Below are 17,233 nucleotides of genomic sequence, written 5' to 3'. Positions count from 1 at the left end.
GTCCTCCCCCCCTTGTTCGCAAGCTGATGCGACAAGAGGCCCGCGGTTGGCCCTATCTCTCTCTCTCTCTCTCACACCGCAACGAGATTGATGCTGGGCTCTCAACACACCTGCCCTTGGCATGTGATGGGTGACAAGAGGCAATTTGGCCGAATGAGGCGGACGGCGGTGATGGGCTCCGACATGTGGTCCCGTCAGCGTTGCGACTGGAGTGTTGTTGATTTTCTCCGCCGTATCTTATCGGCCCTCCTCGCCTGGCTCTAGTCTTGTGTGCACAGACCCGGTTCAAATCGCAGGATAAATTGTACAATACGGTCAGCAGCACGCGCGCCAATTATATTGCACCATCCCTTGACCCAGATGATACGGTGAGCACTTGTGTCCGCCCATGTCACTTCCCGTATCTACACATGGGATATTGGGGAGTCGGTCCTGCATCACAAGCAAATTGCAGAAAACAGGCGCAGGCGATTCTTCTCTGATGGATAGTCTCTCCCGTCCAAGGGCTTTCCCCCCCCCCCGGTCGGGCGGGTGTCGGTCGGCTGTCTGTTGACTCGACCACCACGGAGAAGCCGTTTGCGAACGGGGAGAGACGGCAACCAGACGGGTTGCCAAGCTGGGACGGTCTGGATGTCCAGCAGTTTTAGGGGACCTGTGGAGACTCTGGAGAGCCTCCACTTGTTGCTGACTTGGGGCCCTTGAGGCCTTGAGTGGGCCAATCAATTCCAGAATCCGAAATGTTCCGTGGTCGATGAAGAGCACGCCAGCAATGGCGCCGTTTTCAATGGGGGGTCTGATAGGTACCTATTTCCCTTTTCCGCTCGACGGAGAATCAACCACTACGGAGTACCCCAGCCATCTCGGTGTGTACAAGTACAAGTAGGTATGCGATTACGAGGCTCTGCATTTGTGTCGGGTGTGTGTTTCCCCTGGCGCCCTGTTGCAGGAGCACAGGCACCCCATCCGGCCACGTTGGCGCGCGGAAAGCTTATCGCCTGTGCCTGAGCTGGATGGATGGGTGGATGGGTGGATGGGTGGATGGGTGGATGGGGAGACTCTGTCGATGAGGCGCGAGGCGAGCAATGCGCATGCACTTGTGTGATCCCCATACGAGTTGGAACCAGCGTGACGATCATTCTGGAGAGAGATAGAGAGCGGAGAGAGCGGAGAGAGAGAGACAGAGAGAGGGGAGCCCAGAAGCAAGTCGTCAAATCACAGAGCAATCCGCCCGAAAGGGTTCGCACGACCGGCAGCCGATCGCCTCGGGATTGTTGCGACTGGACTGGACTGGCTGGTGTTGAACAGTGAAGCTGGCTGGGGCTTGGTGGTAGTGGTGGTGTCTGTCGGATGTTTGCTGGCGGTGCTGCCGTGCTGTGGTGGTGAAGAGAGTGAGTGTGGGGGAGACAGGGTAGACAAGCAGACAAGGCCCACGGCATCCCCAGTTGGCATCCCAGTTGGCATCCCCCATCATCCCATGGGACAGATCCGCCAATGCGCGCTAGCAGCACAATTCTTACCACAAGCAGGAGTAGGGCGTGCGCAAGTGCTGAGATCCCGAGGTACCTGGCCTGTACTTGACTCGCGGAGACTGATGGCTCCTCTTCCTTCTCTCTGGTCCGGTCGTCCTCCTCCCGGCGCCCTCTCCCGAGTTGCCGGGCGCATGTACCCTCGAGGTTCCCGGACGCACCCTATCTGTGGCTTTTCGTCATGACTTCCAAGGTTGGGCTGGGCATCGAAAAATAATAACCCGAAGGACGAGGAGCTGGGGGTGTGCTGGAAGTGCTGGGAAATGCTGGGCAAGGCGACGAGCCAGATCTTAATAAGTTAAGGTACGGACGGAGCAGCAGTGCCAGCCTTGCCTCGATCGGCAGCCAATTGCCCATTCACCAGACCAGCGATGGCCTCGGGTCTCACTGTCCCTGAACTGACTGGCCCATCCTTGCCGTGCTTGTGATTCTGCCTGCCCTGCCCTGCCCTGCCCTGCCTATTGTTCCTTGTTTTCTCCTCCTCCCCTCCTGGCCTTCTCTTCTTGCATTCTTTCATTCCATCATCGCCATCGTCGTCATCATCAGTCCATCCACTTCACTCACCGCTCGCCCCACGGGAAAACACACACAAAAGTGATACGAGGAGGCCGACAGTGTAATCAAAGCGCGACCGAGGGTGCTAGTTTACGGTGCAATCATCGGCCGGACATACCTCGCTGTCACCCTCCCCCCCCCCCTCAGGCCTCAGATAGCGACCCCCACTCGACATCACCACCGGCCGGCGAGCCAGCCTTATTGCCCATCTCTGCAACCGTAAAGGAACCGTAACCGACGGTCTACCTACCTAATAATCCCCCCTCCCCACCTTGGCCTTGGGCTCTCTTGAAGTCATCCTACATATAATCCACCACCCACCACCACCACCACGCGAGTGTCCGAGGTCCGGCCCAAAGACAGGCACGCTGGCAACCCAGATATATGCCAGACATCCAAAACTCAATCTCTCCACATTGTCTGATCACTCTGTCTCACTCCCCTCCTCCCTCTCCTCCCTCTCCTCCCAATCCAACATCCAACCCCGATCGGCTCTGCTGCAAACCTGGCTTTTCTTCCTTTCTTGCCTTCTTCCCACCATCATCATCACCATCCCATCAGAAGCAAAGCAAGCAAGCAAGCAAGCAAGCCAGCAGTCAATCAACTGGACGCAGCCCGATAAATACACCACACCGCCCGACATCCTCCCGCGCGCCCACGTTCTATCTATCTCGAGAGGCTAGGCAGACATCGCAATCAATCAGACATATTGCCTTCGGAGTCGCTCTTTAGCCGGATCGCCGCCCTCTTGAGCCACCGCGCCGCATGCTTGTCTCGGTCGTCGACGGACAAAACAGACTGCTTGGAAGAAAGAAAAGAGACCAGATCTACCGTCTCGACACACTTAGTCTCTTATCTAATACCGACCTCGCTTCGTTTCACACATAAGCGCCTCCGCATCTGCATCGGCATCGGCATTGGCATTCATTCGTCTCGCTGGTCCCCAATCCGAAGACCAACAACCAACGACAACCACACCTCGATTTCTCTCTGTCTCTTCCTCTCTCTCGCTGTCGCTCTCGCACGCTCTCTCTCCTCTTCACTTTGTCCATCGCGAGACATCAACTCTTCACACACACACACACACACACACACACAATGGACGCTCCCATCTCTTCCCCACGAACCCATCAGACCTCGGCGGCAACGACCTCGGCTCGCACGTCGCCCGCCAACAAGATGGCGCCGCCCCCGCCCGCGGCCATGTCGTCGCCCTCGACCGACGCCTTCCTCAAGGACTTCACCCTCGTCGCCGAGGCCGCCAAGCGGGCGCAGATGGCCGTCATGATGCGCGACTTTGAGAGCGTCGGCCTGTCTTGATTTCCCTCGCCCGACATTCATCATCGCTCGCTCCAAAAAGGAAAAAGAGGCTGGAGAGATTTCCACTTTTTTCTTTTCTTGCGGCTCTATGGGGCCTTGCCGACAGTCCACGATGGCGCCATAATGCCCACTCCCTCGGATGACACACATTTGCCTACGACAAAAGCCGCCACTTTTTTTTTTGTTTCTCTTTCCTAGAAAAAGGGATCGCACCAAACAAGTCCGAAAAAATGGTTTCACGAGGATAGACTATGTTTTCTCGTCAGTTTTTTTATCGTCGGTCTCGACCTTGACGGCCTCGGGGAGGAGGAAATCGATACCCAGAGCGCGCAACTCGCCAGAGGCTAGGATCTCGGCAAGTGGAGATTCGGGGAGGAGGAGCCCATGCAAATGCGAATTTGCTGCAGGGTCCTCTCTTTTCGCAATGCGTTTTTTTTTCCCATTGTCGGAGCGACGTGAAAGGACACCGTTCGGAAATTCGAGAGTGGCGATGTGGAACCCCCGAGTCGGGCCTGCACCGGTCGGTCGGACGGGAACTTGAAGATGGTGGGTGTGTCGAAGGCGACGAGAGGTTTCGGAGACGGTTCGGTTTGTTCACAGTCGCGGAGGCTTCGGGCGTGATGTTTTCGACTTGATTTTCGTCTTGACACAAGAAGACTCATTTGCATGGTTTGATCTCGGCAAGCGCGATGGAGTTCTATGGTCCTTTTTTTTTTTTTTTTCCCCATCATCCACATTTTCATTGTTCATATATATCTTGCTGGCTCTCATTTGCTATCTCATATATACCCGGGTTCCTTCAATTTGCTAGAACCTCGAGTCCTTTTTTTTTGTCTCTTTTTCCTTTTCCTATCCTCTTTCTTTTTATATGTGTACGAATACAGGGCGGGCGGGGGTGGAGGCAGATTGCAAAGAACTCGGAACGTCACGATAGACTGGGTCGTTTTTCTTGAAGGGCTGTGCGGTGCTTGACGCGGCAAGGAGGATAAATAGTAATACAACCACATGATCGTTACTCGCGTCTGTATGCCCCCTGGGGATGTGTTTATGGAGTAATGGGAGATGGGAGATTGCTCAAATCGATCGTACTGAGAAGGCTCGAGAGCCTTGTGCGGACGACCACAGTGCATACTCATCACACTCGTTACTGAGAGTAGTTGGACGCAAGGAAGTCTCTGACATGATGATGATGATGGGGATTCTCTGTCAATCTCTGATCCTTCTGGGATAATTGAGATTGAGAGTGTACGAACGCATCTGATAGACGAATCTAGGACAATCCTGGCTCCATGAAACCGGATCCCTAACGCTGCAGCATGCTGGCTGGTCTACGCCAGGTCTCACTGACATCTCGAGGCCATAGCCCTTTAAACTTGTTTTTTTAAGACCTTCATCAGATTGGAAGAGTCACACCCGGCGAGACGAACCCACAATCTACATACACACACACATCGCCCTGACCACAGCCCCAGCTCACATCTTTGCCATCAGCGAGATGCCGCCGTCCAGCCTGATGGTCGCCCCGTTGACAAAGGCACTGTTCCCCATCGCACACAAAACGTCAGTCACATCGCAAAACACACACACACATATCAACCACAAAACATTGAGGAAGGGAAAAGCAGAAAAGAAAAGGGGGGGGGGGAGAACAGCTCACCCGGCCCGGCTCGCCAGGAAGAGGCACGCGCCGGCGACGTCCTCGGGCGTGCCGATCCGGCCCAGCGGCGACGTCTCGCGGATCGAGTCGCCCATGTCCTCGAGCACGCTCTTCATCATCTTGCTCGGGAACGGGCCCGGGGCGACGGTGTTGCTCGTGATGCCCCGCGGCCCGAGCTCGACGGCCAGGGCGCGGCTCAGCTGGTGCAGGCCCGCCTTGGAGGCGCCGTAGGCGTAGTTGGCCAGCACGGGGACGCGGATGCCGTCGATGGAGCCGATGTGGATCACGCGCGCCGGGTCGGCGACCGTCCCCGCGGCTGCGTCGGCGGGCACCGAGGCCTTCTCCAGCAGCGGGCAGAGCAGCTGCGTCAGGGTGAAGGTGCGGTGCAGGTTGAGCGTCAGCAGCTTGGTCCAGGCCGAGTCCGGGTGCGCGTCGAAGGGCGCGCCCCAGGCGGCGCCCGAGTTGTGCACCAGGACGTGCAGCCCCCGCTGCGGCTCGAGGCGGGCCAGCTCGGCGGCGAGCCTCTTGCAGGCGTCGAGGGACTGCAGGTCGGCGGGCAGGGCGGCCGCGCTGCCGCCGGACCCGGAGGCCGCCGCGGCGGCGTTGAGCTCCGCGGCGGCCTGGCGGCAGGCGGCGGCGTCGCGGGACGAGATGTACACCCTCGCGCCGTTGGCGACGAAGCCCTCCGAGATCATGCGGCCTATGCCCTTTGCGCCTCCTGTGACGAGGACGACTTTGCCCTGTGTGAGGGGGGGAGTGCCGGGGTGGGGTTGTTAGTATGCAAGGTGTGTTTGTGTGTCTTGATGATATATCTTGGGTTGTTGTGGTGAGAGAGAGGCTGGCTTGGCTTACCTTGACGTCGAAGAGCTGCTTGATGTCCATCTTTGGTGGTGGCGGGTGTTTTGAGTCGCTGTGCTTTTACGTCGGTGCCGGTGCCAGTGCAGGGCTCTTGAAACAACTCTCAAAGAGAAAAGGATAAAAAGACAAATTTGCTAAATGCCACGATATATCAAAAACAAAATGTCGACATCTCCGCAAAGCAAGGGGATGTTGTTGCAGTGAATCTCACATCTCGCCCCCCCAAGATCTCCCCACAGTCCGTATCGGGAGCCGAGGCACGAGGCAGGCATGGGTGGGTGGTACGGACTACGGAGGTACTTGTAACTACGTGCATGAATTCAGGTTCAGTCAGACCCCAGTCCAGCCTTTCCTTTCCGTCTTTCTTGTCTCCACCAAAAGCCATCAAACGACACTAACAACACTCGTTACAGCTCCTCCCTACCTATTCTCTCGCTGTCTTGATCTAAATGCCTCTGCTGGAGTCTTTTAGGTTTCTTGGGCGCTGGCACTGTACATATATCTAAATCGACTGCTCGTCAACGGATGCAGACGACTAGCCCGTGGCTTAGTAGAGCATGACCAAACATCACCGCTGTTCCCCGGGCTCATAAACGGCTCCGTAGTTCAAGAAGCTTTAAACTGCCGACCGCCGGCGGCATCACATAACGCCCTCGAGACGACTGACAAATAGATCCACTGACGCTTCTAACCTCCAGATATTATAGAATACTCACTCCATCTCCATCTCCATCTACATCAACATCTGCATCTCAACCTCCCACACAACAACAACAACAACAACAACAACAACAACAACTTCATCATCGTCACACCATCCCTCACCGCCACCACTCCTCCTCTCCACAAGATCGTTATCACCCACCTTCACAATGTCCCTCCCAGACGACCCGACCCCCCTCCAGACCGCCTTCTACAACCAGCCCCTCTCCGCCCACCTCTCCACCTGGGACAGCCTCTGGGAGGCAAACAACACGCCCTGGGACCGCGCGGGGCCCAGCCCGGCCCTGCACGACCTCCTCGCCGACCGCGCGCACGACCACCTCTTCGCCTCCTGCCGCCCGTCTCCTCCTGCCCAGGGCCAGCAGCGGCAGCGGCAGCGGCAGCAGCCGCGCAAGAAGGCCCTCGTCTCGGGCTGCGGCCGCGGCCACGACGTCCTCCTGCTCGCGGCCCTGGGCTACGACGCCTACGGCATCGACTTCTCCCCCGTGGCCATCAGGGGCGCCCGCGCCAACGCCGAGGCCGTCGCCGCCGCCGACCCGGAGGAGTACCGGCCCCGCGACCCGGCCGTGGGCAGGGGCGCCGTCACCTGGCTCGAGGGCGACTGGTTCAAGTTTGACTTTGCCGCCGAGGTCGGCGTCGACAAGTTCGACCTCATCTTTGATTACACCGTAAGTCTATCTTCTATTTTCTCCCTCCCCCCCCCCTGTCTTTTTTGCCCCCCTCTCTCTTATCATCTCATCCCCTTCTCCTTGCTCTATTATCATCACATGCCATGCCATGCCATGCTTTCCCTCTCTCATTTAAAAAACACCACCCTCACATGGCACAAAAAAAAAAACCGAACAACAGTTCCTCTGCGCCCTCCCGCCCTCGGCGAGGCCCGCCTGGGCCGCCCGCAACGCCGCCCTGCTCCGCCCGGACGGCGGCCGCCTCGTCTGCCTCGAGTTCCCCCGCACCAAGCCGCTGCACCTCGCCGGCCCGCCCTGGGGCCTGCGCTCCCACATCTACCTCGCCCACCTGTCCCGCCCGGGCCGGGAGCTGCCCTACACCGACGCCGGCGACGTCGTCGCCCAGGAGGAGGACGAGCTCGGCGACGACCCGGTAGGCGCCACCGCCGACGTCGCGGGCCGTGGCCTCAAGAGGCTCGCGCTCATCGTGCCGCCGCGGACGCACTCGTGCGGCGTCAGCGAGGACGGGACGGTGCACGACCGCATCTCCGTGTGGGGTCACTAGGTCCGGGGCCACCGCTTCCCTTTCCCTTCCGGATCGTCTTTTCTTGCATAGCACAGCAGACCATCTGTAGCAAGGAGGGGGGGGGGAAACCATACGTTGTCCACCTACACACAAGCTCGTAATATAGTAAATGAAACTTATTCACGCCCTCCCCTCGCTTTGAATGAATTTCCCAAGGGAGCAAAATGTAGCCCAGTATGCAACCTAAGCAGGCGGCGCCTTCCTCAGCGAATTGTAATGCTCGCCCAGCCCGTACCCATGCCGGTAGTACGCCAGCCACACCGTCTTCCTCTTGCCTCCCGCTCCTCCTCCTGCTGCTGCTCCTCCGTCGCCCGCCGCCGGCTCGATGACCTCGGTCCGCCCGTCCTGCAGCACGCGGATCTCGACGCCGTACCGGCTCGCCAGCGCCGCCAGCTCGAGCTGCCCGCCCCACTCGGCCGTGTCGCGTATCCGCGCCGCGTACGTGCCCAGCGGCTCCTCGAGGAAGGGCGCAAAGTCGTCGGCGTGCTCGAGCATGTACCCGGCCGCCGCCCTGCGCACCGCCCGGTACGGCTCCACCTCGTCTCCCCCTGCTCCTCCTACATCCTCGCCGCCGCCGAGCAGCTGGTCCGCCACGGCCGAGAACAGGCAGTGCCCGTCGGGCCGGATGTCCTTCTCGACGAGGCCGTGCGCCGCCATCTCGCGCCGCATGTAGGCGCTCTCGCGGCCGCGGTGGTCCACCATGCCCGCCGCCTCCTCCTCGGCGGCGGCGGCGGCGGCCTCCTGCTCCGCGGCGCGGCGGGCCAGGCGCTCCTTTTGCCGGTTGCGCTTCTTGCCCCCGGCGCCGCCGCCTCCTCCTCCTGCTCCTGCCGCCGCGCCTGCGGTGGTAGTGGCAGTGGGTGACGCCTGCTGTCTCTGTGCTGCGGTCGTGTCGCCGAGCGACAGGCCGTTGACCCCGGCCGTGACCTGTCCTTGCCTCTGCTCTGCCCCGTCGTCCTCCCCATTCTTCTCCTCTTCGTCTCCCTCCCCCTCCTCCCCCTCCTCCTCCTGTCCGCCGCCGAGCCGCCGCAGCTCCTCGGCCTGCCTCTCCCGCAGCCGGCGCTCCAGCTCCGCGCACTCGTCGCCGACGCCCTTGCGCGTCTTCTTGGTCGCGCTCTTCTTCTTGTTGGTCACGCGGCCCTGCAGGTCGCGCTGCTCCCGGCGGTGGCGCGCCTGCATCTGCTCCAGCGTCTCGGCGGCGGCGGCGGCGGCGGCGGCGGCGGGCGTGTCTGACGGCTCCATTTTTTTGCGTTCCTGTCTCTGTTGTCTCCCTCGGGCCGCTTTACGCGTGTGTTGTATGTGTGTCTTGTCCTCCTCCTGACCCCGGCAGACTTCCCTGCTTGTATAGTCAAGGGTGGGAAAGGGCTTTGTTGGGCGGTTGGGTAGGGTAAGAATTCGCCTGCAGGTTCCGTCGTAGTCCCTGCGTGCGGCGTCCGGGGAATCCTAATCTCTGGCTCGCGCTTGTTGCCGACGACTCTCGGGCCACTGGGGCGGGTTTCGCCACCTATGATACGATGGATTCAACCTCTTCTTTCCCGTAAGCTCGCTGGTCAGAAAAAAGGGTCACTCGGCGCGACGAGATTGCGACCTCGAGATCGGCTATGTTGCACGGTTGGTTCCAAGACACACGGCGGGTAGAGCTCTGCCCAGAAGCTATCGAGATTAGGTTGCTGGTGGTGGGGTTCGTCCAGTCCAGCAAGAAAAAAAAAAAGATTAGATATCCGGTGGGGTACAATATATGACATTATGCCGCTTGTCTGGGGGGGGGGGTTTTGCGGGTGTGCACCGCCTGAACCACACTTACACACACTTACAAGACCCAAGACGAACGCTGCATGAACGACGATATTCTCGTCCGCCCAGAGGCGCGCGCAGATCCCGGTTCGCTTCGACGCCTGCTCCCGCTCGTACCGGAGCCCACGGGAGGCCACATACACGAGGACAGGAGCTGAGCCCGAGTTATTAATAAAGCCTACGAAGACTTGGTTGATTGATTGCTTGCTTGCTTGCCACCTTGTTCCTCCATTTCCCATAACCCGGCCAGTCTTTCGGCTTCATGTTGCACACCTACATACAAAGCACCCGCCTGAGAAGCACTGCGTGTCAGAAAAGCCATCTTTCAGAATATTGCACTATATACTACAGACAAAGGTAGATAAAAGTAGATCGTTCGGATCTCTCATTCTTGCTATTTACAACTTTTGATTTTGCTCGGCGTCCTGGGCACGCCTACGAGTCCCTTCATCTGCCCTCCACGCTCTTCAACGCGAGAGGGACGCCGATGGAATAGAAACGAGAGAAGAAAACTCCGATACTCCTTACACTCCCCCAAAGCCGCCCTCGCAGGCCAGCATATTCCTTTGATTCTCCTCCTCTTTTCCCATGAAAAAATAAAAACAAAACACACACTAGAAAAGGGAAAATAAATACAAAAAATGATCGTACAAGGTCGGTGGGTATTCAACAACCTCTCTCCTCCTCCTCCTCCTCTTCCTCCCCTTCCCAACATCTCACTCTCCCCTCCCCCTCTCAACCCAACCGCAAAAGCGCTAATCAAAACCCCTTAAACGGATCATCCCGAAAGAAATAATCCTCCTCCCCAGCCGTCCTGCTCCCGCCGCCGCCGCCGCCGGCAGAGGCGTAGTACTCGTCGCCCCTGGCCCCGCCCCCCCGCGACTGGTAGCTGTCGCGGTGCCGGCTGCGGCTCGCCCGCCGCCGGATCTCCTTGCTGCGGCGCCGCGCCCGGTACCGCATCTCCTCCTGCTCGTCCGGGTCGCCGCCGTCGAAGCGGGAGAAGGCCAGCGGGCTGATGAAGGCCTCCATGCGCACCGTGCCGATGGCGTCGAAGAAGTTATTCATGGCCGCCCCGCTCGGCCGCGACGACGCCTCCGACGTGCGCTGCGAGCCCGTGCTCATCGCCCACGTCATGTTGTTGGTCGAGCCCTGCGACTGCGAGATGTCCGAGTTGCCCGCCGTGCTGTTGGTCGACGCGTGGTGGTAGCTGCTCGAGGCGCTCAGGGGCCCCGAGAAGCCCCGGAAGGACAAGGGCGGAGGCACGTGGCCTCCAGTGTTGCTCCTCTTGCGGCCGTGCACCGTGGTGTGGTTCACCCGGTCGTGGAACCGAGGAATGGCCGGCGGCTCTGCCGTGTCCCTCGATAGGTCACGGGTGTGCGTCGAGGGGGCAGACACGGATGGAGGGACCGACGGCACCGAGTACGGCGCCGAGTACGCAGACGGCGCTACCGACGGAACGTAGGGAGCCGAGTACGGGACAGAGACAACCGACTCTGGTATCCTGTAGCTGGGGATGCTGGGCGGCACAGAGTCTGTGTGGGACGAGGCAGCACTCATGGGACCCCGAGGCGCGTTGGCCTTGCCCTTGGCCAAGCGGATCGAGTCGCGAATGCCCGCCTTCCTGCCCTTGGGCCTCGAGTCAAACTCGGGCAGTTGCTTGGGTGGGTTCATCTGCGCTACAATGTCCGGCACCGCTTGCTGCGAATGGGCCAGGAAGGACAGAGACGTCAGCCAGATGTAGTGGCGTTCGGCACTGGCCGCAGTGAACTTGAGGGCTCGTTGCGGTGTCAGGATGAGGATCGACCGGTTGAAGAGCTGGGTGACGCCCTTGGGCGGCGGGTTGTCATCCTTGACGTCCAAGACCGACTGGATGGTCACTATCGGCCAGGTTAGTATGAACTGAATTGGCCCATCGATCGAGGCGGGTTAGTTACTCACATTTGCGTCCAGACTTGCCCATCAGAGTGCTGTTGCTAGATGGCTGCTTGCTGCTCCACAGAATGGCCCGTTCGTAGGGCGCCAGCCATACCCATCGCTTGTGGCGGTCGTTGCTGCTGTCGTCCTTGCCGCTGTCGGCAACCCCAAAAGACTTGCGCCTCCGGACGTACTTGTGCATCCACTCGCCCACCATCGTCTGGGCGATCGCATCGACCACGCCGGTGGCCTGGTTCGAGCTGCCGAGCGACTCGCCGCCAGTAGTGTTGGTGTTGGTCGATGGCTGGTGCTGGTGCGTCTTGTACTTGGATCCGGGGTAGCGGGGAGAGGTGATGTCGTTGCTGGGCAGGGGAGGCAAGCCTGGGCTCTCCGGCTCCTCCAGCTCCGAGAACGGGGGCGGCGAGCGGCTGCCCTGCCTCCTGCTCCTCTGGTTACGCGGCAGATTCGCGGCCGAACGGACCTTGCGAATGCTGCCGGCCCGGTAGTGGCTGCGCCCGACGCCTCGCCTGTGCCAAGCCTCTCCTCTGGTCGGGCTCTGCTGGCCATCGCTGGGCGCACTGACGCTGACCGGAGGCTTCCTGGAGCTGGCGCGAGTCGGGATGGGGAAGGGAGGATCCTGCGGGTCGGGAAGGCTCGGGCTTCTTGCGCGGCTGTGCGTGGCAATGCCGTTCTGAATCATGGCAGCCTTGCGCATCACGCTCGACTTATTCGAGCTGCCAATCGACGACGGCTTCTCGTATCCACGGTTGATAGCCTTGGAAGACCGACCAACTACAGAGTCTCTGCTATCCCGTCCATCCGAAAGCGAGTACTTACTATACGTCTCGGGACCGCCAATCTGCTTCATGGAGCTCCTTCCAGAGCCCTTTCTGGGCAGGGAAGGTTGCTCCGGCGAGGTGAGTACGGTACCTCCAGAGCTGCGCTTAGCAGACCTGGATGACCCCGACTTCGGCTTGGGAGCTGACAGCGCCGTTCTGTACTCGGAGTCACTCATGTCGATATCGGCAAACTCGTCCACCTCGTCCGAGCTGTTGCCGTCAAAGCCGGCGAACAAACTGCTGATACGGGGAGGCCTGCGCATCGGCGCCTTCTGGCTCGATAGCGGACCGTCATCGTTGTTGCCAGGATAAGTGTCATGCGTCTCTTCCACAGCAGCGGGCGAAGCGGCTGCTGGAGGGGATGAGGTGAGGTCTGTGAGACTCCTCTTGGTCGTGAGGCGCCTCGGGTTTCGTGGTGGCAGAGCGCCAGGCACGGGGGTGAAGGACTTTGTCGGGTCATCCACAATAGGCTCAGGAGCCGCCGGTGAAGTTGGTCTTGATGTGATGGTCGACGGGTGCAGATGCGCAGGAAGTCTATCCAGGCGCGTGTCGACCCGGATCTCCTCAGTCTGGACAGCGGTAGATTTGGAAGGCACTGGCGCAGAGAAGTTGACCTGGCAGCCAAAGTCCTTGAACAGCTGCGGCAGACGGGGCTCCCGGGGCGTTGTGGGGCGCGAAGTAGGGGGATGGATGCTGATGCTCGGGATGAGCATGGGGACTTCGGCGGGAGGTGCCAAGGCGGGCTTTTCCAGCGGCGGAGGCATGTCCGTCTGTGTGGAGGACGACACCATCACCGTGCTCACCCTCTTCACCGACACGGGCGACTCTGGCGCGTACGGAGATTTGGGCGTCTTGGGTGGACTCAGGGGCTCCTCGGCAGTCTGAGCGGCCGACGAGACCATGAGCTTGGTGGCAGTCACCGGCTCGATGGTCAAGGGTCGGGCGATGTAGACCCTCTTTCTCCTCTGATTCGCCTCGATCTCCCAGTCGCCGCGTGGAGAAGTCTCGACCTCCTGTGCCCTGTCCAGCCTGGTAGGGATGGCAGGCGGCTCGGGGGTCGATGGCTTCGAAGGCAGCAAGGTAGGTGAGGGTGGGGGTGAGTACTGCACGGCACTGTCCGCGTAGCTGACTTTGCGTGCAGGCGGAGGCATCTCTTCTTCGTCCTCTTTGATGATGCCGTCTTCGAGTCGTTCCAAGACTGCCTGGTTCAGGAAGCGGCCCCTGGCAACGCTCCCAGGCCGGATGAGACTATCATTGCTGTGGTTGCGCCGGTGAGTCTTTGAGAATGCGCTGTCGCGGCTCGTGTTGCGCATGTGGAAGTTGTTTGCGTGGTTCGACAGAACGCTTTCCCGGCCACCGGGGTCGGTCTCGTAATCTGTCTCTCCGTCAAAGTTCAATTCATCCGCCAGGGAATGGCCGACCGGCCGGCCAGCAGTCACAACAGAGAAGCGAACGCTATTCGTCATGCTCATTGTGCGCACGCTGGCGGCGTCATTGTCCTTGCCGGCGTCGTCAGTCTCGCTCTCCGGGGCGTGTTGGAATCCATTGGCCTGTGCGGCTTGGAACGCGGCGACCTCATCAAGCAGCATCTTGAGCCGGCTCTCAGCAACGTGGACTTTGCGTTCAAATTTGCGCTTCTCCTCTTCCCACTCATCCTTCTCCTTGGCCCACTGCTCATGCACCCTCTGCGAGTCATCTTCTTGAACGCGAAGGCGCTTCTGGACAGCATCCAGCCGCTTTTTCGTTTCAGTAGCAGTGTCTACCGCTTCGTCACGCTCGCGGGCCAGCTCGCCAAGAGCCGACGATGTGCCTCCCTCCAAGAGCGCAAGCTGGCGCTTCAGGGAACGACTCTCCTTGGACGTGGTCGTTAGGGTGGTCTGGAGAGACTCTTGTTCTTCCCGAGTCGTATGCAGCGAGGTTTCCAAACTCTCAATGATCTTTGTCTTTTCTTCCTGGTCCCTCCTCAAGGCGAGTATCTCGGACACGAGATTGGCGTGCAGCGTAGGGGTGAACCGGCGCGGGTCCAATATGCTCAGAGTCTCATCTGTCGCAATGTCCTTGGAGGACCGTTTCGAGCTTTTGTCGGTCTTATCTGTGCCGGGGATAGGCGGGGGCGGCGACTTCTTGCCCGGGGGCGTGACCGATCGCCGGGACTTCTTGGAGTTGCGCGAGGCAGTTCGAAATGGCGTCTCCGGCGAGGTCGGATGCTCTGTCGGAACATCCGTGCCGCCATACTCGTCCTCGGTCTCCCACACAGCCATGCTAGACATTTTGATAGGCCTTGCGAATACGCTTCAAACAAACACGTTAGTCGGACCTTGTCGATTGGGTCATATCGGAATGGGCGTTTCTCGGCAAGTCGTCTTGGACGCGTCGGTGATGTTATATCTTGCAAGATTCGTGACACGGAACCATCACATGCCACAGTCTTGTTCTTTGATGAGGTGCATGGGTCGCGCAGGACGGTTGCACTGCAGCTGTACGCCGTTGGATGCGACTCGGGGTCTGCACGGTACAAGACGGGGGTGCCACTCAGCGCCAGGTTGAGTTCACGTCGTGATACGGCTGCGACGCACCTCCAATTCGGTGCAGACGTCGCGAAGGCAGGCCGGTTGAGCAGAAAGGAGGTTTCGATTTCGAATCGAGCAGTAAGTTGAATTGTAGAGGTGAGCCCTCAGACGTCTATCTGTCGGTGCGACACCCTATTAGCATGGATCGCTTGTTTTATCTCCGAGGACCCTGGCATATATCGGGGCCTCTAAGGCTTTCAGTACCAAACCGGCACTGCGAAATTGCGGTTCAATGCGCACTTACTGAAATGGAACAGACGAGACAAATCCGGGTTGGTACTACAGCAAGAGGGGTCACCGGCGATCAAGGGCGCGACAGACGGCCTCTGAGCTGCGATGCTGTGCTTGGTGGTTGATTTCACTTGTAAGCTGGTTATAAGCCGGCTTAGAGCCCCGCGTCCGATGTGCAAAGAGCGTATCAGGGAACGTGTTGGAGCTCGGATAAGACGTGATAGTGCTCAATTGACGATTTCATGAGATATTCTGGCCGCGGTTCCTCTGGCAGATTTGCGAGGGGGTTGGATGACGATCAATTGGGCCGTGTGTGGGGGAACCGTTGGTGGTCAACTCGTACGCATTGAGCGAGGAAAAAGCAAGCAGAGGCAGCGTTTCGAAGCTGAGATAAGAAAAAGCAAGGGGAACTGGAGTCCGCGGGAGAATGAGTCGGCGATCGAGTAAAGGGGGAATCTTGGACGCGATCAAAGCAGTGGTATCGAACTGAAGACAAATGCTGGACAGGCGGAAAGGGTATCTCGAGCTGTATGGCAGAGCGCGGTCCAAGCAATACGAAGGTATCGGGTTTGCAAGCAGGTTTGAAGGAACGGCGGTGATGCACGGAGAAGCAGCACCAAGCTCACGCACGCTGTGTCGCTTTCACGAGTCGACAACGGCAACGATGACGACGACCACGAGAGGGTATCAGGAGAATGGCAACAAAACGAAGCGGCCTCGTCGCTCGAAGTCAAAAGAAGAGAAAATCGAACGGAGGAGAAAGAGGAACCGACCCCATAGCGAGCAGGGCAGGTGCAGGTGCAGGTGCAGGTGCAGGTGCAGGTGCAGGGCAGCTTAATTACAATTCGGACAGGCCTCGATATCCACTTCTGCTTCGTCTTTAATCGGACCTTTGGGTGTCACACACGGACCAGCTGCAGATTCAATTCACAAGGACGGACAGCATTAGGAACAGCAGAGAGCGTCGCAGCAGGGCGATGCCAATCCATGCTGTAGCACGCTGCCGGCGCCGCCGCCTCGTTGGTACGGGAGTCGATAATAAGCAGGGCTCCCCTCCCGTGGCTCCTTTTTTTTCTTTATTTTTCCCCATCCCCCATCTCGTCCGACAAGGGTCTCCCCAGCTAGGCCTTGGGCAAGGTGCCTGCATGTGGTTCCAGGCCAGGAACGCGAGCAAGCGAGGTCTGCTCACCCCACGGCTAACCCAAATCCGTCGCTCGAGGTGAGGGTACATAATCCGTATCTGCAGGCCCTTTCCACACAGACTCGCAGACACACAGACAGGAAGGAAGGATTGGGGGGCACGGTGATGAACAGATCAATTCCCCAACGGGACTGATAGACTGGGATCCAAGACGGTGTAAACAGAGCTGGATAATGGGGCCTTCTCCAAGACTAAGACCAGACCAGACCAAACCAAACGGGACCACACTGGACTGAGACCAGACCAAAGGAACGGGCCTTCTCGCGTGGCCCAGCACAAGTCCAACCCTCGCCCCGATCCGCATCAGAGACAATGGGTGACGAGCTCCAGTCGTCGGCCCCCCTCGAGCCAGGCCGTTTTGCTAGCTCGAACGAGGTCAAGCCACGCGGAAGTGCTGTCCAACCAGGACCTGAGATGAAGGACGCCACTGTAGGCCCCCCTAAACTCAACATCCTCGAGACGGACGTGGCAGTGTATCGATTGGTTCTCCAGGCTGATCAGCGAGGTTGCAGTTGGGACAAAATGAGGTTTCCTGCCGCAACCGTACAGTGCGCCTTTCAGGGGGGAGGAGACTGCTGCAGGGGTCTCGGGGGTCCTGGAAGAGAAAGCTGGAAGTCGCCCTGCAGAAAGAGGGATCCACTAGGCCTCGTTGGTTCCAGCTTCTTGTGATGGCCCCTAAAAACGTCGAATGACGACCCCGGCCTGTGTTCGCGACTCCAACTGCCAATTTCCTCTGCCGTTGATCACCAACTCCTTTCAGACACGCGAAGGTGCAATGAGCACCGTCCGGGTCC

The 17,233-nt window shown here is 59.3% G+C and overlaps 5 protein-coding genes across 5 annotated transcripts; 2 read left to right on the top strand and 3 right to left on the bottom strand.

Moving 5' to 3' along the window:
- Positions 1 to 3,179: 3,179 nt before the first annotated feature.
- Positions 3,180 to 3,401, top strand: E0L32_000108 (uncharacterized protein; the record flags this gene model as incomplete). Its single annotated transcript, XM_031133428.1, has 1 exon — positions 3,180 to 3,401. One exon carries the CDS (start codon positions 3,180 to 3,182, stop codon positions 3,399 to 3,401), a length of 222 nt encoding a protein of 73 aa, XP_030997485.1.
- Positions 3,402 to 5,054: 1,653 nt separating this feature from the next.
- E0L32_000107 (uncharacterized protein) lies at positions 5,055 to 5,940 on the bottom strand (the record flags this gene model as incomplete). The annotated part of the gene is made up of 2 exons (XM_031133317.1): positions 5,055 to 5,798; positions 5,911 to 5,940. The coding sequence occupies 2 exons, from the start codon at positions 5,938 to 5,940 to the stop codon at positions 5,055 to 5,057; spliced, it is 774 nt and encodes a 257-aa protein (XP_030997484.1).
- An 848-nt stretch (positions 5,941 to 6,788) lies between these two features.
- On the top strand, positions 6,789 to 7,872 carry E0L32_000106 (uncharacterized protein; the record flags this gene model as incomplete). Its single annotated transcript, XM_031133206.1, has 2 exons — positions 6,789 to 7,307; positions 7,489 to 7,872. 2 exons carry the CDS (start codon positions 6,789 to 6,791, stop codon positions 7,870 to 7,872), a joined length of 903 nt encoding a protein of 300 aa, XP_030997483.1.
- A 204-nt stretch (positions 7,873 to 8,076) lies between these two features.
- E0L32_000105 (uncharacterized protein) lies at positions 8,077 to 9,132 on the bottom strand (the record flags this gene model as incomplete). Its single annotated transcript, XM_031133095.1, has 1 exon — positions 8,077 to 9,132. The coding sequence occupies one exon, from the start codon at positions 9,130 to 9,132 to the stop codon at positions 8,077 to 8,079; it is 1,056 nt and encodes a 351-aa protein (XP_030997482.1).
- A 1,311-nt stretch (positions 9,133 to 10,443) lies between these two features.
- E0L32_000104 (uncharacterized protein) lies at positions 10,444 to 14,707 on the bottom strand (the record flags this gene model as incomplete). The annotated part of the gene is made up of 2 exons (XM_031132984.1): positions 10,444 to 11,561; positions 11,623 to 14,707. The coding sequence occupies 2 exons, from the start codon at positions 14,705 to 14,707 to the stop codon at positions 10,444 to 10,446; spliced, it is 4,203 nt and encodes a 1,400-aa protein (XP_030997481.1).
- Positions 14,708 to 17,233: the final 2,526 nt, after the last annotated feature.

The sequence above is a fragment of the Thyridium curvatum genome (assembly GCF_004353045.1).
Source record: "Thyridium curvatum strain D216 chromosome Unknown NODE_1_length_1224711_cov_81.814160, whole genome shotgun sequence".
Lineage (NCBI taxonomy): Eukaryota > Fungi > Ascomycota > Sordariomycetes > Thyridiales > Thyridiaceae > Thyridium > Thyridium curvatum.
Note: the sequence above shows the minus strand (reverse complement) of the source record. Positions and strands in the feature narration are given on the sequence as shown.